Raw genomic sequence first — 23,479 nt, 5'->3', positions numbered from 1 at the left:
AATGATGTCAGATGAGTTCATCCAAGTAAAACATTTGAAAATATAATTTATTAAAAACCATTTTTATGGAAACGATGGCACCAACACTGGGAGGACTTTGGAACTATCATTAATTATTACTGAGAGTATTATCTTTTTGACTGGGATTAATAAAGTTGCAATCTGTAGTTCAAACAATTACAAAGTGGGAACCCTGCCACTTTTGGTAAACAGCTGAGGGATAAGGCTGGAAAAATTTAACCACTCTCAAATAGACAGATCTATAGACAGAGCTAGCAAGGACTGACCCTCCATGGTCTATAGATCTATCCATTTGAAAGTGGTTAAATTTTTCCAGCGCTCTCCCTCAGCTGTTAACCAAAACAGTGGCGGGGTACCCGCTTTGTAATTGTTTGAACTACAGATTGCCCCTTCATTGCTCCCAGTCATAAAGTTAACACTCTCAGTAATAATGAATAATAGTTCCAAAGTCCTCCCAGTGTTGGTGCCACCTATCCCATGTAATAAATCTGTGCTGCCCTCCGTTGAATTTTGAAATCCCGAGACAAAACGTTTGCCCACCCTTGGGCTAGATGCTTCACAAATTATTCATTATGTTAGTACATTATAAAGTACATATTTTTATTCACTCTTTTAATTTACTTAATTGTGAAAATAAGCTGTCTCAAAAAAAGGTCAGGTCTATCAACATGCCTTAAAGGCATATATATTTAACTTTCCCAAGATATTGAAAATTGAAAAAAAGGGTCCGATCCTTAAGAGGCTAAACTTCCATTTTTATCTTTAAATTATATTTTATTGTTCATAGAATCATAGTACATGTCTAATGTACGGTTATATGTAGTCCACTCTTACCTGATAAAGCCACAGAATCCTCAAAGGAACTGCCCAGTGTTTCCGGATTTCTATGAAATATGACTTGTAAATTGGAATTGTTTTCCTTCCAAATGTTTTGAATTAAGTATGTTTAAAAGCAGCTTTTCTGTGTTCGAATGGTGTGGACTTACCGTAACAACAGAATGGTGTGGGCGTATACTGTTCATAAAAATATTCACGCAAGTAGACCGCTGATTGGCCAGCTCATCCAACTCTAGACCGCTGATTCGCCAACTCATCCTCCTCAAGGAGATGACATGATGTTCAATGAGGAAACAGCAAGCATTTTTTAAACAGTCTGTTTGAGATACAAGTTTGAGGTGGGGTTTTTTGGCCACAAATACAAGTATAGGACGAGTCAATAACATTATTTGGGTATGAGTTAACAGAATATGAACTGAACCCATCTACACACAATACCCCATAATGACAAAGTGATTTTTATTTATTTTTTGAAATGTTTGCACATTTATTGAACATGAAATACATAAATATCTCATTTACATAAGTATTCACACCCCTGAGTCAATACTTTGTAGAAGCACCTTTGGCAGTGATTACAGCTGCAAGTCTTTCTGGGTAAGTCTCTAAGAGCTTTCCACACCTGGATTGTGCAACATTTGCCTATTATTCTTTTTAAAATTCTTCAAGCTCTGTCAAATTGGTTGTTGATCATTGCTAGACAACCATTTTCAGGTCTTGCCGTAGATTTTCAAGTAGATTTAAGTCGAAACTGTAACTTGGCCATTAAGGAACACTCACTGTCTTCTTGGTAAGCAACTCCAGTGTAGATTTGGCATTGTGTTTTCCTCTAGGATTTTGCCTGTGCTTCATTTCATTTCTTTTTTATCCTGAAAAAAAAACTCCCCAGTCCTTAACGATTACAAGCATACCCATAAAATGATACAGCCACTGCTATGCTTGAAAATATGGAAAATGGTACTCAGTAATGTGTTGTATTGGATTTGCCCAAAACATAACACTTTGTATTCAGGACAAAAAGTTAATTGCTTTGACACATATTTTGCAATATTACTTTAGTGCCTTGTTGCAAACAGGATGCATGTTTTGGAAAAAATATATAATCTGTACAGGCTTCCTTCTTTTCACTGTCTATTAGGTTAGTATTGTGGAATAACTACAATGCTGTTCTCCATCCTTAATTTTCTCCTATCACAGCCATTAAACTCTGTAACTGTTTTAAAGTCACCATTAGCCTCATGGTGAAATCTCTGAACCGTTTCCTTCCTCTCCGGCAACTGTGTTAGGAAGGACTCTGTATCTTTGTAGTGACTGGGTGTATTGATACACCACCCAAAGTGTAATTAATAACTTCACCATGCTCAAAGGGATATTCATTGTCTGCTTTTTTTTTTTTTACCTATAGGTGCCCTTCTTTGCGAGGCATTGGAAAACCTCCCTTGTCTTTGTGGTTGAATCTGCGTTTGAAATTCACTGCTCGACTGAGGGACCTTACAGATAACTGTATGTGTGGGGTACAGAGATGAGGTAGTCAGTCAAAAATCACGTTAAACTCTATTATTGCACACAGAGTGAGTCCATGCAACTTGTTAAGCACATCTTTTTTCGTGAACTTATTTCGGCTTGCCATAACAAAAGGGTGGAATACTTATTGACTCAAGACATTTGTTCCAGAGGGTGATCGATTTCTAGGGGTATGTACTCCTGAAGTTGTTGAATGTTTTCGTGTTTGCCAGTTAGCTAGCAGTTCTCAGCGGTTAGCAGCCAATGGCTAGCAGTTCTCAGCGGTTAGCAGCCAATGGCTAGCAGTTCTCAGCGGTTTGCAGCCAATGGCTAGCAGTTCTCAGCGGTTAGCAGCCAATGGCTAGCAGTTTCTTACTGGGATAAAAACGAATGATTGACATATTTTTTGAGTCATTACAAAATTATTTAATTAAACAAATCAAACATTAAACCTTGTAAACAATTCAAATCAATCAAATCAAATTATATTCGTCACATGCTTGGTAAATAACAGGTGTAGACTAACAGTGAAATGCTTACTTTTCATGGTACAACAATTCATGGTAATTTCTTGGTCACCTTGTAAACAATTCATTTAGACCCAGCGTTTATTTCAAACAGGCGTTTATTTGCTGAATTGTGTATTGTTGCCTGGCTATTAAAAGGGACAGGCGGCTATTTGAGACTGCATTTAATTCAAGTTTTACGGTAATTAAAACATTCTAGAGCGCATAAAACAACTCGGTAGGTTCGGTGCTACTGGCTTGGGTCTCCAAATTTCATCCCTGCAAGTGATAAGGACATACAATTTAAATTCTGCATAACGCCACAGCATTTCATACTTCACTGTGGGAAAGGGGAATAAATACCTGTCATGTTGACATGCTTTTTAGTTTGTTTCCATATGACTGGTTTCACATTTGTTTCCAGCGATCATAAGGTAAAATAGATATAAAACAATTGTCATTCATATTTACAATCCCCTTATCCAAACGGATTACTAATTTACCTACAGTGGCTTTGGAAAGTATTCAGACCCCTTTACTTTCCCCACATTTTGTTACATTACAGCCTTATTCTAAAATTGATTAAATGCTATTTTTCCTTATCAATCTACACACAATACCCTATAATAACAAAACGAAAACAGTTTTTTTGAAAATGTAGCAAATATATTAAAAATAAAAAACAGAAATACCTTATTTACATAGGTATTCAGACCTTTTGCTATGAGACTCGAAATTGAGCTCAGGTGCATCCTGTTTCCATTGATCATCCTTGAGATGTGTCTACAACTTGATTGGAGTCCACCTGTGGTAAATTCATTTGATTGGACATGATTTAGAAAGGCACACACATGTCTATATAAGGTCCCACAGTTGACAGTGCATGTCAAGCAAAAACCAAGCCATGAGGTCGAAGGAATTGTCCGTAGAGCTCCGAGACAGGATTGTGTCGAGGTAGAGATCTGGGGAAGGGTACCAAAAAATTTCTGCAGCATTGAAGATCCCCAAGACGTAGCCCCCATTATTATTACATGGAAGATGTTTGGAACCACCAAGACTCTTCCTAGAGCTGGCCGCCCTGCCAAACTGAGCAATCGGGGGAGAAGGGCCTTGGTGACCAAGAACCCGATTGTCACTCTGACAGAGCTCCAGAGTTCCTCTGTGGAGATGGGTGAACCTTCCAGAAGGACAACCATCTCTGCAGCACTCCACCAATCTGGCCTTTATGGTAGAGTGGCCAGACGGAAGCCACTCCTACGTAAAAGGCATATGACAGCCCGCTTGGAGTTTGCCAAAAGGCACCTAAAGACTCTCCGACCATGAAAAACTAGATTATCTGGTCTGATGAAACCAAGATTGAACTCTTTGGCCTGAATGCCAAGCGTCACATCTGGAGGAAACCTGGCACCATCCCTACGGTGAAGCATGGTGGTGGCAGCATCATGCTGTGGGGATGTTTTTCAGTGGCAGGGACTGTGAGACTAGTCAGGATCGAGGAAAAGATGAACGGAGCAAAGTACAGAGAGATCCTTGATGAAAACCTGCTCCAGAGCACTCAGGACCTCAGACTGGGGCGAACGTACACCTTCCAACAGGACAACAACCCTAAGCACACAGCCAAGACAACGCAGGAGTGGCTTCGGGACAAGTCTCTGAATGTCCTTGAGTGGCCCAGCCAGAGCCAGGACTTGAACCTGATTAAACATCTCTGGAGAGACCTGAAAATAGCTGCACCGCGACGCTCCCCATCCAGCATGACAGAGCTTGAGAGGATGGGAGAAACTCCCCAAATACAGGTGTGTCAAGCTTGTAGTGCCATAACCAAGAAGACTCAAGGCTGTAATCACTGCCAAAAGTGCTTCAACAAAGTACTGAGTAAAAGGTCTGAATACGTACAGTTGAAATCGGAAGTTTACATACACCTTAGCCAAATACATTTAAACTCAGTATTTCACAATTCCTGACATTTAATCCTAGTAAAAAATTCCCTGTCTTAGGTCAGTTAGGATCACCACTTTATTTTAAGAATGTGAAATGTCAGAATAATAGTAGAGAGAATGATTTATTTCAGCTTTTATTTATTTCATCACATTCCCAGTGGGAAATAATACACTCAATTAGTATTTTGTAGCATTGCATTTAAATTGTTTAACTTGGGTCAAATGTTTTGGGTGACCTTCCACAAGCTTCCCACAATAAGTTGGGTGAATTTTGGCCCATTCCTCCTGACAGAGCTGGTGTAACTGAGTCAGGTTTGTAGGCCTCCTTGCTCGCACAAGCTTTTTCAGTTCTGCCCACACATTTTCTATAGCATTGAGGTCAGGGCTTTGTGATGGCCACCCCAATACCTTGACTTTGTTGTCCTTAAGCCATTTTGCCACAACTTTGGAAGTATTCTTGGGGTCATTGTCCATTTGGAAGACCCATTTGCGACCAAGCTTTAACTTCCTGACTGATGTCTTGAGATGTTGCTTCAATATATCCACATAATTTTCCTTCCTCATGATGCCATCTATTTTGTGAAGTGCACCAGTCCCTCCTGCAGCAAAGCACCCCCACAGCATGATGCTGCCAACCCCATGCTTCATGGTTGGGATGGTGTTCTTCGGCTTGCAAGCCCCCCCGTTTTTCCTCCAAACATAACGATGGTCATTATGGCCAAACAGTTCTATTTTTGTTTCATCAGACCAGAGGACATTTCTCAAAAAAGTACGATCTTTGTCCCCATATGCAATTGCAAACCGTAGTCTGGCTTTTTTATGGCGGTTTTGGAGCAGTGGCTTCTTCCTTGCTGAGCAGCCTTTCAGGTTATGTCAATATAGGACTGGTTTTACTGTGGATATATATACTTTTGTACCTGTTTCCTCCAGCATCTTCACAAGGTCCTTTGCTGTTGTTCTGGGATTGATTTGCACTTTTCGCACCAAAGTACGTTCATCTCTAGGAGACAGAACCCATCTCCTTCCTGAGCAGTATGACGGCTGCGTGGTCCCATGGTGTTAATACTTGCGTACTATTGTTTGTACAGATGAACGTGGTACCTTCAGGCGTTTGGAAATTGCTCCCAAGGATGAACCAGACTTCTGGAGGTCTACAAATATTTTTCTGAGGTCTTGGCTGATTTATTTTGATTTTCCCATGATGTCAAGCAAAGAGGCACTGAGTTTGAAGGTAGGCCTTGAAATACATCCACAGCTTCTAAAGCCATTACATCATTTTCTGGAATTTTCCAAGCTTTTTAAAGGCACAGTCAACTTAGTGTATGTAAACTTCTGACCCACTGGAATTGTGATACAGTGAATTATAAGTGAAATAATCTGTCTGTAAACAACTGTTAGAAAAATTACTTGTGTCATGCACAAAGTAGATGTCCTTACCGACTTGCCAATACTATAGTTTGTAACAATAATTTGGTTGAAAAACAAGTTTTAATGACTCTAACCTAAGTGTATGTTAACTTCCGACTTCAACTGTATGTAAATGTGATATTTCCGTTTTCTTTTGTCATTATGGGGTATTGTGTGTAGATTGGTAAGAGAAAAAAACGATTTAATCCATTTTAGAATAAGGCTGTAACGTAACAAAATGTGGAAACTAATATGTAACACTGAAGAGCACAGCTTCCCTGAGACAGTTTCTAACGGTTTGTGCAGAAATTCTTCGGTTGTGCAAATCCACAGTTTCATCAGCTGTCCGGGTGGCTGGTCTCAGACGATCCATCAGGTGAAGAAGCTGGATGTGGAATTCCTGTGCTGGCGTGGTTACACGTGGTCTGCGGTTGTGAGGCCAGTTGGGACGTACTGCCAAATTATCTAAAATGACGTTGGAGGTGGCTTATGGTAGAGAAATGAACATTAAATTCTCTGGCAACAGCTCTGGTGGACATTCCTGCAGTCAGCATGCCAATTGCACGCTCCCTCAAAACCTTATACATCTGTGGCATTGTGTTGTGTGACAAAACTGCACATTTTAGAGTGGTCTTTTATTGTACCCAGCACAAGGTGCACCTGTGTAATGATCATGCTGTTTAATCAGTTTCTTGATATGCCACACCTGTCAGGTGGATGGATTATCTTGGGAAACGAGAAATTCAAGTTTTGTTAATTTTTTTGTTCAGTATACATTGAAAATGGGACGCTGTCTCCTTAAAAACGTCAGGTTTGTAATGATGTCATGCATTCATTGCTATGATCATTGATCTCCTGAAAAAGCTAGCCCTTTTCCTTTCTTTCTGTGCCACCAAATGTTTGGATATACTTGTAAAGTTACCAGGTTGTTAGCTAGCTAGCCAATGATGTAACATGACTGAACAAAGTGTAAACAAATGGTTAACGACACGTGAGTAGTTTTAGAACGGCCCACGACATGGTTTATGAATGTAAAATGCGGTCCTGGAGATTCGCTATAGGAAGATAAACGATCTGACCCATATTACCAGATAAACATTTTTGACCTGGTTGGGCGAGAAGCAAGACGTTTCTCTGTAGTAATGGTGCAACCATGACGCCAACGAATCTGCACACGCTTGTTTCTGTAGGGCACTCGGAAACAACGGTACAGCAAAACCTTATCATTACAGCTTTCGAGCCCTGTGGGCAGGTGTCCCTTAGGTTGGTGTCTCTCTGCCAAACACTTCTCTAAAACCAAAGTGGGCACAAAAAGACTGACATCATCACAAGTTTCACACACCTTCAAGGAATTTCTCTAAATGGCTTTATTTGATTGAAAAGTTAATTCCTTTATTTTTTAAGCAGAGGTACAGTACAATGAATAAAACCACAACTGTATGAAAAAAAACTATTTTCTCTAATAGTTTGAGGCACAATTTCATTGCAATTTATTGTATGATCTTTGGAATTTGGAGAGCGCAGCCTGGACAAAAGCTACACGTTGATTTGAGGCCGTCTTTCTATCACTAGATGTGCTAGTAGGTTGCCATTGTCATTTAGAACCTTAACTGTGTTGAGACATACTTTTTTCTAGCAGATGTACAAATTTAGCAGGCTCAAGTGATGAATCATGTAAGCTAGTTGGACAACACTCCGCCCATGCTAGTTATTTTGTCAATTGTGCCAGAAATAATTAAACTTTCTCTGCTAGTTCTTTACTGGGCAGACGCAAGAGAGGATAGCGTTTATCATGTTCTTAATGATCGGAGGGCGTGGGTGGATATTGTGGGGGAGGTGGTGGGCAAGGGTCATCTCCCAGGCATCCAGTAACTTGATATTCAGGCCCCTGAACATGGCCTTGATCACCTCGTCCAGCTGCAGCGAAAACCAGTCGCTGACATTGAGGCTCTCCTGTAGGCTTTGGGCCCGGAGGTTTGCCGAGCGCACCACAACCACAGTCCCCGGAGCTCGGTTCAGAAGCCGCACCACTGCCCTTCGAATGTGGCGTAGTCTGCGAATGTAAACCTGCACAGGGAAGGTACAAAAATGGGCCCAAACGCTGATGACTACAACAGTGTCTGAGCCCCCGGCCAGGCCATCCAGCTCATTAGCTACATAGCGCAGCTGACTGATGCTGAGAGGGGTCCAGGTGATGGGGGGGCCATGGCTGCGGTACTTTAGCAGGATATTGTGGGGGATGTCCACCGCCATGAAGGGCCCTGCCTTCACAGGACTTCGAAGGTTGAAATCCTTCAGCTCTGTAACAGAGAGAGAGGGAGATGTTGCGAGATGGCTTCTGTCACATATTCTATGGTTACACATGGTTGTCGTCATCCGATCATGATTTGATCACTATCTGATCGAGATTTGTTGTCTACACTTAATTAAATATGTCTCTTCTCTGCCCACTTCGTCCGTATTGTGACCAGATTTCCTGGTCCCTCCCTGTATGCAAATGAATCCAACCTGCCTTGGACCTCCCGTTATGACCCAAGCTGTGGAAATCGACAGAAAACAGCACACTTTTATAGTCAATAGCTTTATACTCTCATCATTACAGCCTACATTTGTTATTCAACGATTTAAGACTGGGCGCAATAGGCTACTGTCCCAATAACCTCAACCTGTCCACAGCCATACAAATAAATATTCAGAGAATCCCTAAAAAAGTCACCACACAAACGAGCTGAGTATCTGGATGTGTGTATAAAATACAATTATTGCAATAAACAATGACACTTAGGTCCTAATGCACACAGTAAAAACAGAAACAGATTTAGTTAAAGGGTAGGATACAAAGTGCATCTCTGAATGGCGCAATGCATTATCCAAACATGTCTGGACAGTGTTGTTCTTTACGCATGGATGTTTACATACGTTGTCTTCATATTATTGTTTAGTATAGGCCAAATCATTGATCAGTAATAATTCGTTAACGGAACTTCAATAATTAGGATAAGCAAGACGAGTGGTCATATTCTGAAAATGCATGGATAAAAGCGGCAATTGATAAAAAGTGCAAAGAAGCATGCATGTAAAGCAAATGGCTTTATAAAGGAATAAAGTATAAATATAATAGTAGCTTAAAGAGGCCTTCATATTGAAGCCTACATTATATTGGACAGTGGCCTCGCTCATGCCTTTACAAATCAGTTTCTGCACTTTACTGATAGCTGGAAAATGCTCAAAGATTCACAGAATATTAAAGAATAGAATAAAATAGGAAAGGATTGCAATACCAATGTATTATTTTCATATCTGATAAAGGTAGCCTACAGGTGGAAAATTAGGCCTACACATTATACCTGGCCATACACTTGTTATGCTGTTCTGCTGCAACTCCATCATACTCTGTCCCATGCATCCCCAATACATGTATAGTTCAGTTTAAATTCTGCTTTTACAGTCCTTGGCCTGTCTGTAGCCTACGATGTTTTCAAATATTAGATTTTGCACTGGCAATGGACGTGGGAACGGGAGAACCCTTTTCCTCTCATTCGGGACGATATCTCTTCATAAATATTTTTATTTCTATATGCCCATTTTATTCAGGGCTGGACGTGGTATGGCCTGTGGCATCCGACTAGATTGCCAGTAGGGACTTGGTTTCTAATGAAGACCATGATCTTAATTCAACTGGCCGGTGTGATTTTTTTGAGAGGGCGGGACAACCATGTCATTGGACAAATTTAAAGTGCCTTCAGAAAGTATTCACACTCCTTGACTTTTTCCACATTTTGTTGTGTTACAGCCTACATTTTAAATTGATTAAATTGAGATTTTCTTGTAACTGGACTACACACAATAACCCATAATGTCAAAGTGGAATTATGTTTTTTGAAATCTTTACAAATTAATAAAAAATGAAAAGCTGAAATGTCTTGAGTCAATAAGTATTCAACCCCTTTGTTATGGCAAGCCTAAACAAGTTCAGGAGTACACATTTGATTATCAAGACACAAAATACGTTGCATGGACTCACTCTGTGTGCAATAATAGTGTTTAACATGATTTTTGAATGACTACCTCATCTCTGTACCCCACACATACAAATATATGTAAGGTCCCTCAGTCAAGCAGTGAATTTCAAACACAGATTCAACCACAAAGACAAGGGAGGTTTTCCAATGCCTCGCAAAGAAGGGCACCTATTGGTAGATGGGTTAAAAAAAAAAGCAGACATTGAATATCCCTTTGAGCATGGTGAAGTTATTAATTACACTTTGGATGGTGTATCAATACACCCAGTCACTACAAAGATACAGGCATCCTTCCTAACTCAGTTGTAGGAGAGGAAGGAAACCGCTCAGGGATTTCACCATGTGGCCAATGGTAACTTTAAAACAGTAAAGAATTGTATGGCTGTGATAGGAGAAAACTGAGGATGGATCAACAAGATTGAAGTTACTCCACAATACTAACCTAATTGACAATGTGAAAAGAAGGAAGCCTGTAGAGAATAAAACTATTCAACTATGCATCCTGTTTGCAGCAAGGCACTAAAGTAATACTGCAAAAAATTTGTCAAAGCAATTCACTTTTTGTCCTGAATAGAAAGTGTTATGTTTGGGTAAAATCCAATACAACACCACTCTCCATATTTTCAAGCATAGTGGTGGCTGCATCTTGTTATGGGTATTCTTGTATTCTTTAAGGACTGGGGAGTTTTTCAGGATATAAAAGACACAGAATGGAGCTAAGCACAGGCAAAAGGTGGTTCAGTCTGCACCAGACACTGGGGAATGAATTCACCTTTCAGCAGGACAATAACCTAAAACACAAGGCCAAATCTACACTGGAGTTGCTTATCAATGAGGTAGCCCGCCCAACTACCTCATCCCTATATTGTTATTTATTTTGCTCATTTGTACCCCAGTATCTCTATTTGCACATCATCTCTTGCACATCTATCATTCCAGTGTTAATACTAATTGTAATTATTTTGCACTATAGCCTATTTTATTGCCTTACCTCCATAACTTGCTAAATTTGCACACACTGTATATATATGTATTTCTGTTGTATTTTTTTTGACTTTGTTTTGTTTTACCCCATATGTAACTCTGTGTTGTTGTTTTTATCGCACTGCTTTGCTTTATCTTGGCCAGGTCGCAGTTGTAAATGAGAACTTGTTCTCAACTGGTTTACCTGGTTAAATAAAGGTGAAATAAATAAAAAATAAAATAAAAAATCAAGAAGACAGTGAATGTTCATGAGTGGCCTAGTTACAGTTTTGACTTAAATTTACTTGAACATCTATGGCTACCAATGATCAAGAACCAATTTGACAGAGCTTGAAGAATTTTGAAGAGAATAATGGGCAAATGTTGCACAATCCAGGTGTGGAAAACTCTTAAGAGACTTACCCAGAAAGACTCACAGCTGTAATCGCTGCCAAAGGTGATTCTACATAGTATTGACTCAGGGGTGTGAATACAGATATTTCTGTATTTCATTTGCAAACATTTCTAAAAACATATTTTCACTTTGACATTATGGGGTATTGTGTGTAGATGGTTGAGAGAAAAAATCTATTTAATCCATTTTGAAACCAGGCTGTAACACAACAAAATATTGAAGAAGTCAAGGGTTATGAATACTTTCTGAAGACACTGTATACCCTTTAGTTGTCTGGATTCGTTTACAGATGCGTCTTTGACTACCTCCGGAGGTGGTCAGGAAGATCTAATCACAACCAGATCACAATGCGTCTTTTGATTGTCTACACCTGTCGACATGTGGGCACAATCAGAATATGGCCGAGAACATGGCCAACGGACGCATGTTAGAACCAGGTATAAATGAAATAAAATAAAATACTGTTTTATTTGTCACATACGCCGAAAACAACTGGTGTAGACTTTGCCATGAAATGCTTGCTTACGAGCCTTTCCCAACAATGCAGAGTTAAAAAATAAAAATGAAATAGTAACACAAGGAATACAGTTTTTTACAATCACTTTGGCACTAATTTCAGAACCTTGATGTCATTTTTCAAAACTCTAGACACAAAACTCACAACCAATGATCAAAATGCACATTTTTCAAAACTCTAACACTTTTTTCAATTGCTTGGATACAATACACATAAAACTAAGATCATTTGTTCATTTAACAAAAATCACGTGTTCAATATGACATAACTTAACATCAAAGTACTACTATTTCAAAAGGCAATTCACACATTACATTTCAGATGAGTGTCTATTCATTTCATTACAATTATCCAATTATCAATTGATACAACTGCTCAAAATGATAAGTAACTGTTGAATAACTCTTAATGCATAGTTGTATGGAAACAGACAAACAATATTCCATGTTTAGATCATGAAAGTTTCAAGATAACGAGATTCATTGTCACCAATTAGTGTGGAGCATGAACCAATTAGACTACATTATCTATGGATGTAATATTTCATCATCATTCCTTATCAGACACCGTTTTATATGGTCCCATGCACCACCTTTTCAGACTATTTACAGTATTGACAGTACTGCACTGTATGGATGCAGGCCCTTGTAATTGCTTGTCAAATTCTGCCAACTCGTTACTGATGATTGATTTCACATTGTGGAACGAGTATATAAAGAATTGATTGGGATCCACTTGCAACAACATAGCGATACGTACTGTAACATGGAGCCGGCAGGTGATCCAGGTCACAATAGAGGTCAAGCAGTGGTGGGAGGAAGACGAGGAAGATGTGTTGGTCAAAGGAATGGCAGGGGACAAGCACCCCTTCTGAGAGGTGGTCGTGGGCCTCGTTTGAGAGGTGTGGGGGAACGTGGTAGAGGACAAGGCCACGGACCAAGACAGCAGCAGCAACAGCAAGTGTCCAATGAAATCCGTGCAATAGTTGTAGACCATGTCATAAATCATGGCATGACAATGACTGAGGCGGCTACAATGATACAACCAAACCTCAGAAGGTCAACCGTGGCCTCAATAATCAGAACTTTCCACAATGAGAACCGGTAAGTCGTCAGCATGCACTACACATTATGCTACTCTCATTTGTCAAATGACTGCATACCAATGTGTATCACAGAGTAGGTGATGTGACCAAGTGTCTTCTTACTGTAGTGTTCCCTGTAGAATTGAGACTAGGCCAAATAGGGGAGGCAGAGGCAAAATTCTGACTGACCAACAAGAGCAGACTGTGGTCGATTAGGTTCGGGCCAGAAATGATATTCGCCTTACAGAAATTCGCCAGCATATCTTGGACAATAAAGACATGTTTAACAATGTGGTTTGCCGACTATTGCACGCATGCTGAAAAGGCACCAGGTGTCTTTAAAGCAACTATACCGTGTGCCTTTTGAAAGAAATGCAGACAGAGTTAAGCAAATGAGGACTGAGTATGTTCAGGTATGTTCAGTTTCAAGAAGGCTGGATTTCTTTCAAAAGGATGGATGCTGATGACAGCCATCACAAATTCATATATTTGGATGAGGCAGGCTTTAACCTGGCCAAGACAAGGAGGAGAGGTCAGAATTTCATTGGCCAGCGGGCAACCATCCAAGTACCTGGACAACGTGGGGCCAACATTACCATGTGTGCGGCTATATCAGAAGATGGTGTGGTGGGACGCAGACCTCGTATTGGATCATATAATGCAGCTCTCCTTGTAACCTTCCTTGATGAGCTCGATCAGGTCTGTAGAGATGATGGCGTGACCTATGTCATTGTGTGGGATAATGTCAGGTTCCACCATGGTTTCAGGCCCATGCACAATTTACCACCCTGTATTTACCCCCATACACTCCTTTCCTTAACCCGATTGAGGAATTTTTCTCCACATGGAGATGGAAGGTTTATGATAGGCGCCCTCATGAACAAGTCACTCTTCTCCAGGCCATGGATGACGCATGCAATGACATCACGGCAGACCAGTGTCAGGCCTGGATTCGCCAAGGTTTTTTCCAAGATGTTTGGCTAATGAAAACATCCATTGTGATGTAGATGAGAACCTGTGGCCAAATCCACAAGACAGAGTTGATGAAAATGTAGAAGTACAGTAATCACTCCTATGTTTTGCTTTTTACAGTACAAGCAAGCAAGTTGAGGAACACTGCATTTAATGTTTTACAGTACTGTATTGTTTTTCATCAATATATTTCAGATTTTGTTCAATGATTCCACTGTGTCTGTGGTATTCTCTCTACTACTGCAGTACTTTTACAGGGATGTATTTACATGTAGTACCATAATGAAACATGTATCACCTATTTTGTACTACAATATTTAATGATTGTACGAACAATGACACAGTGAAACTATCGGTTGCTTGTGTGTGGGTGATCTAAATTAAAATGTCATTGGTATTTCACAATACATTTGTTTTTTGAACCAATGATTGTGCAAGTGCAAGATTTCTTTAAAGATATGAATGCACAATGCAATGTTTTGAACATTGGACAGCCTGTGTTACAAGTGATGACCGTTTAGAGTTTTGAAAAATGACGTCAATGTTCTGAAATTAGTGCCAAAGTGATTGTAAAAAACTGTAAAATAAAGTACACAAGAATGGAGCTACACTATATACAGGGAGTACCAGTACCAGGTCAATGTGCAGAGGTACAAGGTATTTGAGGTAGATACAGTATGTACAAGAAGGCAAGGTAAAGTGACTAGGCATCAGGATAGATAATAATAAGAGTAAAATAAAGAACAGAGCAGCAGCAGCAAATGATGATTGTAGAAAATGTGTGTGTGTGAGTTTGCGTTAGTGTAATGTGTATATATGTTTGTTTGTGTTGTGTCAGTCTGTGTGTGTGTGCATATGTAGTGTATGTGAATGTGTGTGGGTTTTGTGTGGGAGTGTCAATGTAGTCTGTGTGAGTGAGTGTGTATATGGTTTGTGTATATAGTCTAGTGAGTGTGCACATGGTTTGTGTATATAGTCTAGTGAGTGTGTATATGGTGTGTGTGTATATATAGTCTAGTGAGTGTGCGTAGGGTCAGTGAAGAATTGAGTCAGTGCAGATAGTTAGGGTACCATTTATTGACTATTTAGCAGTCTGGCCACTCAGCAGTCTTATGACTTGGGGGTAGAAGCTGTCTCAGAGTCTGTTGGTCCGAGAGCCGATGCTCCGATACCGTTTGCTGGACGGTAGCAGAATGAACAGTCTATGGCTTGGGTGGTTGGAGTCTTTGGCAATTTTTCGGCCCTTCCTCTGACACCGCCTGATATAGAGGTACTGGATGGAATGGAGCTCGGCCCCAGTGATGTACTGGGCTGTCCGCATTTGCCATACCATGTGATGATGCAGCCAGTCAAGATGCTCTTGATGGTGCAGCTGTATAACTTTTTGAGGATCCGAGGGCCCATGCCAAATCTTTTCAACCTCCTGAGGGGGAAGAGGTGCTGCCGTGCCCTCTTCAAGACTGTGCGGGTGTGTGTGGACCATGTTAGGTCATTAGTGATGTGGACGCCAAGGAACTTGAGACTCTCGACCCGCTCCACAACAGCCCTGCATAAACTGATCTAGAGAGAGAATATGAACGCACCTGAGACAGCTGAGTGTGAGATGTAATAGGTTTGGCAAACAGCACTCACCTGGCAAGAAGCTGGTGAGGAACTCATAGTACTGTCTAACGGTGGAGTCTCCATACATGTACACCACCTTGCCCTTCAAACACTGAGTAATGGCAGTGGGATCATTAAACTGGCGCATCACGACACCACCCAGTGACTGCCATGACCCTTGGAAGTAATACCCAGAGGGAGTGGTCCTGACAGGCGCTGCCTTTGCACGGCTGCTTTCCACCTCAGGTTTGTCTGAAATACGAGAGGAGACATGATGCAACAGCTACCATCACTTTACAGACACTCTCAGATTTGTCTTCACACTGCAACAATTTATTTTACCTTTCTTCTTAGGCAGCACAGTGACACTGTCAGACCCCTTGGCATGAATATGTGTTTTGAGGTTTACGCCACTGAAAAAGTTAGAGAATCATTTTAAATGTTTTAAAAGAAAGCAATAACAATCACCTGAACCACACTCTGTAATTGTATATTGGAAGAAATGCTGCATAGGTCCAAGGTCAAACATACGCTCATTCCCACACACACTCTTTTTTACCCCACACTAACCTCTGGAAGAGCAGTGCTTCTTTGTCGGTTATCAGATCTTTCTGGTAGCCTGCCCTGAAGTGGTTGATCCGTGTGTCACAGCTCAGCAGCTGCTTGGGCTGGTAGCAGTACCAGGGTTCACCCGTGTGGGGGTCTGTGTAATTGCACAGCGGCTGCTGGTTGGTCGGTAGGCAAATGTTACACATGGTGGTCTCAGAAAGTAATCCAGAGCGGAACAGGCTCTTGTAAAGCACCCGGTCGGGCCGTTCCTCACGTAAGTTTCGTAGAACATGAACAGCCTCACTAGGATGAACCAGTGTCACCTCCACTCGTACGGACCCCTCCCACAGTAACAGAAAAATGGCAGAGTAGGTCCCATTCTGGTGGTCCACCACCTGTCCTGCAACGCCCGCCCCCAGCTTTGGGGAGTGCAGCCGAGCCAGCAAGAAGTCCCCACCATGGCTCTTGGGACGTCCCTGGAAATCTTTCATAAGGACCAGAAACTCCAGCTGGTCCCCCACATGCCACTCTCTCCCACCAACTGCCGGCAGCATTACAAACAGGCTGTGTGCAGGGTCACTGGTCTGTTCCAGGGGTGTAGGCGTGGGCCGAGGCGGAGGCTCTGGCCAGGCAATGGACTCCAGGAGGTAATGCTCCTCCAGAGCCTCCTCAGGTGTGCGCTCCTGGCCCAGGTGGTTACAGCTTTGCTTGTGGTCCAGGAGAGGAGGGCCCTCTGAGTGGACGCTGCATATGTCCCAGATGCATAGGTCCAACTTCCACTGTGGATGAGAGTAGAGGTCACTAAGGGGGAAAGGGTGGTAGGCTAATGCAGGTAGATTGTGATGGAAGTAAGCTTGGACTTGTATTGGGGGAAGATCACTTTCCTCCTCACCTCCAGAATGTTGATGTTGCGGAACAGGAAGAAGAGGCCTGACAGGGTCAGCAGGAGAAAGATGCAGACATATTTGGACAGGCACTTCCACATGGCCCCAGTCTCCAGTCCCCCTTATATTGACATATAGAAGCTGGTTACTGTTCATCTACTCTGTTTGCATAGCATGTGGATGTTCCCCTTAAAATACAACTTAACATGATTTCTCCATTTACCTTGGCTGTATTTGATTTCCCAAAACACGGTGTGCGTTTATCAGACCTAGACTAGACCCCATACAAATTCCAGTTGACCTGGCCGAGGCACACCAGATTAAGAATGTCATCTTTATTTCATATTTTTCCATATGACTATAGCTTTACCCCTTTCGAACGCAAGCGAGCAGAAAACAAAGTTGATCCTCTTGTAAAAATACTATAACAACCTTCGTGCAACACTAGCCTCACCAAAAACATTACATTTATTGACTACTAAACCATGTATATAAACCATGACTTGCCATGATGACAATATTTATTTACAGCTCCCATTAGGATAATGTCTCTTCTATTCAACTTGATTGCTGTTCCTGAAACATTGACAGCTGTGCTGACATGACAACTGGGTCGGAGACAACTGTATCAGGTGACAAAAGCATTTGTTTTGATTGGCTGTTGCTTGCAACTAGTTGCACAAAGTAGACGTTTTTGCAACTGGATGCAACCAAGATGCAGATAAATTGCTTATTAGTTGCTTGGGGTGGTACATGAAGCAATCCAAATGCAACATAGTTAGTTGCAAGCAACTAAAGTTGCAGGAAAGCTGCTTCGTGTTACTACAGCCTAACATTAGTGAGCTTATTTTGGGGTCGTGTTACAATCCAATGTTCAGTTATACAAATCAGATGGTACACTGGTTAAACAAGCTGATTAAACATTATTTTTCTCCAACAATATTATCTTGTGATTTCATGCTGTATTAAAATGAAGTGAATGACCCATTGATCTAGCCTATAGCCTCTGGCTGCTGGTGGGGGAGACTGGAGGTCTCCCAGCAAAATAACACTTGTGACGCCACATGGCAAGAGTCGAGAACACAGGTAAGCACCTTTACAGTCCATTGTGAGAGAAGCACATAGACCTGGAAGATGACACAGACTACATGGACATGAACACAGTCAGTCTTGAATGTTCTAAATGTAATGATGTCAGATGAGTTCATTCAAGCTAGCTAAGGAAGTAAAACATTTAAAAATATGATTTGTTCAAAACTGGTTGCATGGAAACAGTTTTGCACAAAAACTGGTAGGACTTTGGAACTTTCATTCATTTAAGCCCAAATCACACAAGGGATGTCCGTCATAGCATGAATTTGCTTGTGAGAGAGTAGCAAGCGATAATTCACATAGACAGCATAGTGTTCACCAATGTAAATGTGAACACTACATTATAAACAGTTGTACCCTGCCTAAATGAGTACCGACCCATTGCGCTCACGTTTGCAGCCATGACGTGCTTTGAAAGGCTGGTCATGGCTCACATCAACACCATCATCCCAGAAACCCTAGACCAGGGCCGAAACACTTCTGTTTTTTATTTCTACCTGGTAGTTAATTGCACTCACCTGGTGTCCCAGGTCTGAATTAGCCCCTGATTAGAAGGAGAGGATGAAAAACAGAGGTGTTTCGGCCCTCCAGGACCGGAATTGAAGAACCCTGCCCTAGACCCACTCCAATTCGCATACCGCCCCAACAGATCCACAGATGACACAATCTCTATTGCACTAGACACTGTTCACCCACGACTATGTGGCCAAGCACGACTCCAACACCATCATTAAGTTTGCAGACGACACAACGGTAGTAGGCCTGATCACCGACAACGATGAGACAGCCTATAGGGAGGAGGTCAGAGACCTGGCAGTGTGGTTCCAGAACAACAACCTCTCCCTCAACGTGATCAAGGAGATGATTGTGGACTACATGAAAAGGAGGGCCATTCACATCAACTGGGCTGTAGTGGAGCAGGTCGAGAGCTTCAAGTTCCTTGGTGTCCACATCACCAACAAACTATCATGGTCCAAACACACCAAGACAGTCGTGAAGAGGGCACGACAATGCCAATTCCCCCTCAGGAGACTGAAAAGATTTGGCATGGGTCCTCAGATCCTCAAAAAGTTCTACAGCTGCACCATCGAGAGCATCCTGACTGGTTGCATCACTGCCTGGTATGGCAACTGCTCGGCATCTGACCGCAAGGCGCTACAGAGGGTAGTGCATATGGCCCAGTACATCACTGGGGCTAAGCTTCCTGCCATCGTCTATACCAGGCGGTGTCAGAGGAAGGCCCTAAAAATGGTCAGACTCCAGCCACCCTAGTCATAGACTGTTCTCTCTGCTACTGCACGGCAAGCGGTACCAGAGCGCCAAGTCTCGGTCCAAAAGGCTCCTTAACAGCTTCTACCCTCAAGCCATAAGACTGCTGAACAGTTAATAAAATGGCTACCCGGCTTATTTGCATTGACCCCCCGTTTTTTTACACTGCTGCTACTCGCTGTTTATTATCTATGCATAGTCACTTTACCCCTACCTACATGTACATATAACCTCAATTACCTCGACTAACCTGTACCCCCGCAAATTGACTCGGTACCGGTACCCCCTGTATATAGCCTCGTTATTGTTATTTTATTGTGTTACTTTCTTACTTTAGTTTATTTAGTACATATTTTCTTAACTCTTATTTTTCTTAAAACTGCATTGCACAGTAGGCTGCATTGTTTTCAAATAGGTAGCACATTTGTCAGATAAACCATAGCCTATACAGCCCAATAAAATGTTTTGCCATACAACTTTACTTAGCAAAGTAGGGAAGATCATAACAGTTCCTCTAATTCCCTTTATACAAATGATCCACTCAATCTCTAGACAAGATTTGATTCACTCAATACCCATCCACTTTGTTTGAACCTTTTGATAAAATTGTCTGTAAGCAACAACAGTTATACTGTAGTTGCATTTATGCATTGCTACAATGTTTTTTCATTAACACTATAGCCTATAGGTCCAAAAGACTTCTCAACAGCTTCTACCCCCAAGCCATAAGACTCCTGAACAGCTAATCATGGCTACCCGGACTATTTGCACTGCCCCCCCACCCCATCCTTTTTACGCTGCTGCTACTCTGTTAAGTATTTATGCATAGTCACTTTAACTCTACCCACATGTACATATTACCTCAACTACCTCAACTAGCCGGTGCCCCCGCACATTGACTCTGCAACGGTACCCCCCTGTATATATAGCCTCCCTACTGTCACTTTATTTTACTGTATATATAGCCTCCCTACTGTCACTTTATTTTACTTCTGCTCTTTTTTTCTCAACACTTTTTTGTTGTTGTTGTTTTATTCTTACTTTTTTTGTTTAAAATAAATGCACTGTTGGTTAAGGGCTGTAAGTAAGCATTTCACTGCAATGTCTGCACCTGTTGTATTCGGCGCATGTGACCAATAAAATTTGATTTGATTTGATTTGATTAATGCTGGCTTGCAGTTAAACTTATCAACACTAAATAGACACTTTCTAACATTACATTTCAGAATTCCAGAGGTAACAATGCACAAACAGTGCACAATTTATTAGCTAATTTTACCAGCATTGCTCCGCGTAGAGGCGAGAAAAATAGACTTTGTTGTATAGCACACTGTATTACTTATACAACTAATATAAGGACAGGACATGAGACGGGAGTAGAAATTAACGTGGGCATTGTTTTAATGCGTTTCACAGGAAGAACATTCCAAGCATTTCAACGTAGGTAAGCAAGGGGGGGTTGCAGGTGCCCTAAAGGGACAAAACTAGAATATCAATACACAACATATTCCTCCTCCTTTACCTTTGATGACTCATCCACTTTGGACCTTTGCAGTAGTTCCGAGCAAGAACTCTCTCTCCAGCTATGAAGCTTCTGTCTTTTGCTTTGCTCCGTCTCTCCACCTGTGCTCTCTGTTGCGTCTATACAACCTGTCTCGTCTTTGGAGGTCTCAGGAGGTCGAGTCGCGTACAAAGCTGTCTTTTCATCATGGCTGACGCGGGTGCCACTTTGGTTGTAGCGTGGGGAGTGTTTCTGTAGGTTAACAGGAAGGTGTTTAGACGCCTATTGAGGGAGCCGTTCCCTTGTGATGATTTTAAAGCTTGCTTCATCGTTTGGACAAACCTTTCAGTGAGGCCGTTCGTTGCAGCGTGATACGGTGCTGACTTGATGTGCTGAATTCCATTTGCTTCCATGAATGACCGGAACTCTTCAGACACCAGTTGGGGGCCATTATCACTAACGAGTTGCTTTGGCAAGCCGAAGCGACTGAAAATTGACCGTAGCTCTTCGATGGTTCTCTCCGCTGAGGTGCTCTTCATCACTGTGACTTCAGGCCATTTGCTGTGTGCGTCAACTACGACTAACACCATACGATCCTCCAGTGGGCCTGCATAGTCTATGTGGACTCGCTGCCAAGGCTCCTCTGGGAAGTCCCATGGGTATAGTGGCGCTAGCTGAGGCATGTTCCTCATCTTTTGACATGCAGAACATGACTTGACCTTGTCTGCGATAGCTGCATCCAGATCTGGAAATCTCCTTCATTCGTACCATGCCACAGTGCCCTGAATGGAGTTCTTCAAGCACCTGCCTTCTCAGTGGCAGCGGTATGATGACTCGAAAACCCCATAGCAAGCATCAAAACTGAACTGTGAGCTCGTTTCTCCTCACTAGGTAAGGTTGTAGGCTGTCCGACATCTCTCCTTCTTTTCCACAAGTGACAATGTCCACGACCTCAGACATCACTGGATCAGTGTGGGTGAACTTTTCACTTGGACAGATGTAACTGGGGCGTTCGTCACTTCCTTGAAGTAGAAGATTTCAGCCTGGGAGTGCTCAGTGTGTGCGACAGGTAAGGGAAGCCTTGAGAGGCCATCTGCATTGCAGTGCTGCTCAGACCTTCTGTACTTGATATCGTACTGGTGAGCAGATAACAATAACGCCCATCGCTGCATGCGGCTGGCTGCCAGCGACGGAATGCCGGTGTGGGGACCAAAGATGGAGGTGAGGGGTCTATGGTCCGTCAGTAGTGTGAACCGTCGGCCAAACAGAAACTGATGACATTTCTTAACTCCAAACACAATGGCGAGTGCTTCACGCTCTATCTGTGCATAATTGCTCTCGGCTTTACTTAAGGTCCGTGATGCGAAAGCAATTGGCCTTTCTTCACCTGATGGCATGATGTGTGAGACAACCGCACCAACGCCATAAGGCGATGCATCACATGCCAACTGTAATGGCAAGTTGGGGTTGAAGTGGGTTAGGGCCTCTGACTGAGCTAAGGCTGTTTTCACTTTCTTGAAGGCCTCCTCACATCTGTCTGTCCACTTCCACTGTTTGGTTTTGTTCAAAAGCTCATGCAGTGGCTTTAACATGTTAGCTAGGTTTGGCACAAACTTTGCGTAGTATGTCAGTAGTCCTAAGAATGATCTCAGCTGACTCACGTTCTGTGGGGATGGAGCTTCTGCAACGGCCTTCACCTTCGATGGCGCCTTGTGGAGCCCCGAACTGTCGATGACGTGGCCTAGGTACTCAACAGAAGGCATTTGTCCTTCCGGACCCTCAGACCGTACTCCTCCAATCTCTGTAGTGTAGCGTTCAGGTTTCTCAGGTGCTCCTGCTCGTCTTTGCCGGTGATGAGTAGATCACCAAGGTAACATTGGACCCCAGTGAGCCCGCTCAGTATCTGGTCCATAGCTCTCTGAAACAAGGCCGGAGCTGAGGTGATTCCAAAAGGAAGCCTCCGGTACCTGTACAGTCCTTTGTGAGTCACTATGGTCAACAGTTCTTGTGACTCTTGGTCCACATGCATCTGTAGATAGGCCTGACATAAGTCTATCTTACTGAATTTTTGTCCTCCAGCTAAACCAGAAAAGAGGTCGTCAATGAGGGGTAGTGGATATTTTTCAGCAGTCAAGACTGGGTTAATGGTGACTTTGAAATCACCACAGAGTCTGAGTGATCCATCTTTTTTATGACTGGAACAATGGGTGTAGCCCATTCACTAACATTCACTGGATCCAATACTCCACTCTCGACTAGTCTGATTAGCTCAATTTCAACTTTTGGTTTTATGGCGTATGGGACAGGTCTAGCTTTGAAGCATTTTGGCTTGCTGTCTGGTTTCACGGTCAGTTGAACTGTTATGTCCTTCATACTGCCAAGTTCTCCTTTGAAC

At 42.2% G+C, this 23,479-nt stretch overlaps 2 protein-coding genes across 2 annotated transcripts in view; both read right to left on the bottom strand.

Moving 5' to 3' along the window:
* Positions 1–7,963: 7,963 nt before the first annotated feature.
* LOC311112991 (NXPE family member 3-like) lies at positions 7,964–17,323 on the bottom strand (the record flags this gene model as incomplete). The annotated part of the gene is made up of 5 exons (XM_084156115.1): positions 7,964–8,514; positions 15,820–16,041; positions 16,132–16,202; positions 16,360–17,117; positions 17,231–17,323. The coding sequence occupies 5 exons, from the start codon at positions 17,321–17,323 to the stop codon at positions 7,964–7,966; spliced, it is 1,695 nt and encodes a 564-aa protein (XP_084012241.1).
* Positions 17,324–22,825: 5,502 nt separating this feature from the next.
* LOC311112990 (B-cell scaffold protein with ankyrin repeats-like) overlaps positions 22,826–23,479 on the bottom strand; it is a gene marked incomplete at both ends in the record, with an annotated part of 118,200 nt that continues 117,546 nt past the window's right edge. Inside the window, one exon of the mRNA XM_084156114.1 lies at positions 22,826–23,002. Within this exon, the coding sequence (XP_084012240.1) occupies positions 22,826–23,002 (177 nt within the window). The remainder of the gene's footprint in view (positions 23,003–23,479) is intronic.

The sequence above is a fragment of the Coregonus lavaretus genome (genome assembly GCF_964263955.1).
Source record: "Coregonus lavaretus genome assembly, chromosome: 39".
Classification (NCBI taxonomy): domain Eukaryota; kingdom Metazoa; phylum Chordata; class Actinopteri; order Salmoniformes; family Salmonidae; genus Coregonus; species Coregonus lavaretus.
The sequence above is the reverse complement of the archived record's forward strand: the minus strand, read 5'-3'. Positions and strand labels throughout refer to the sequence as shown.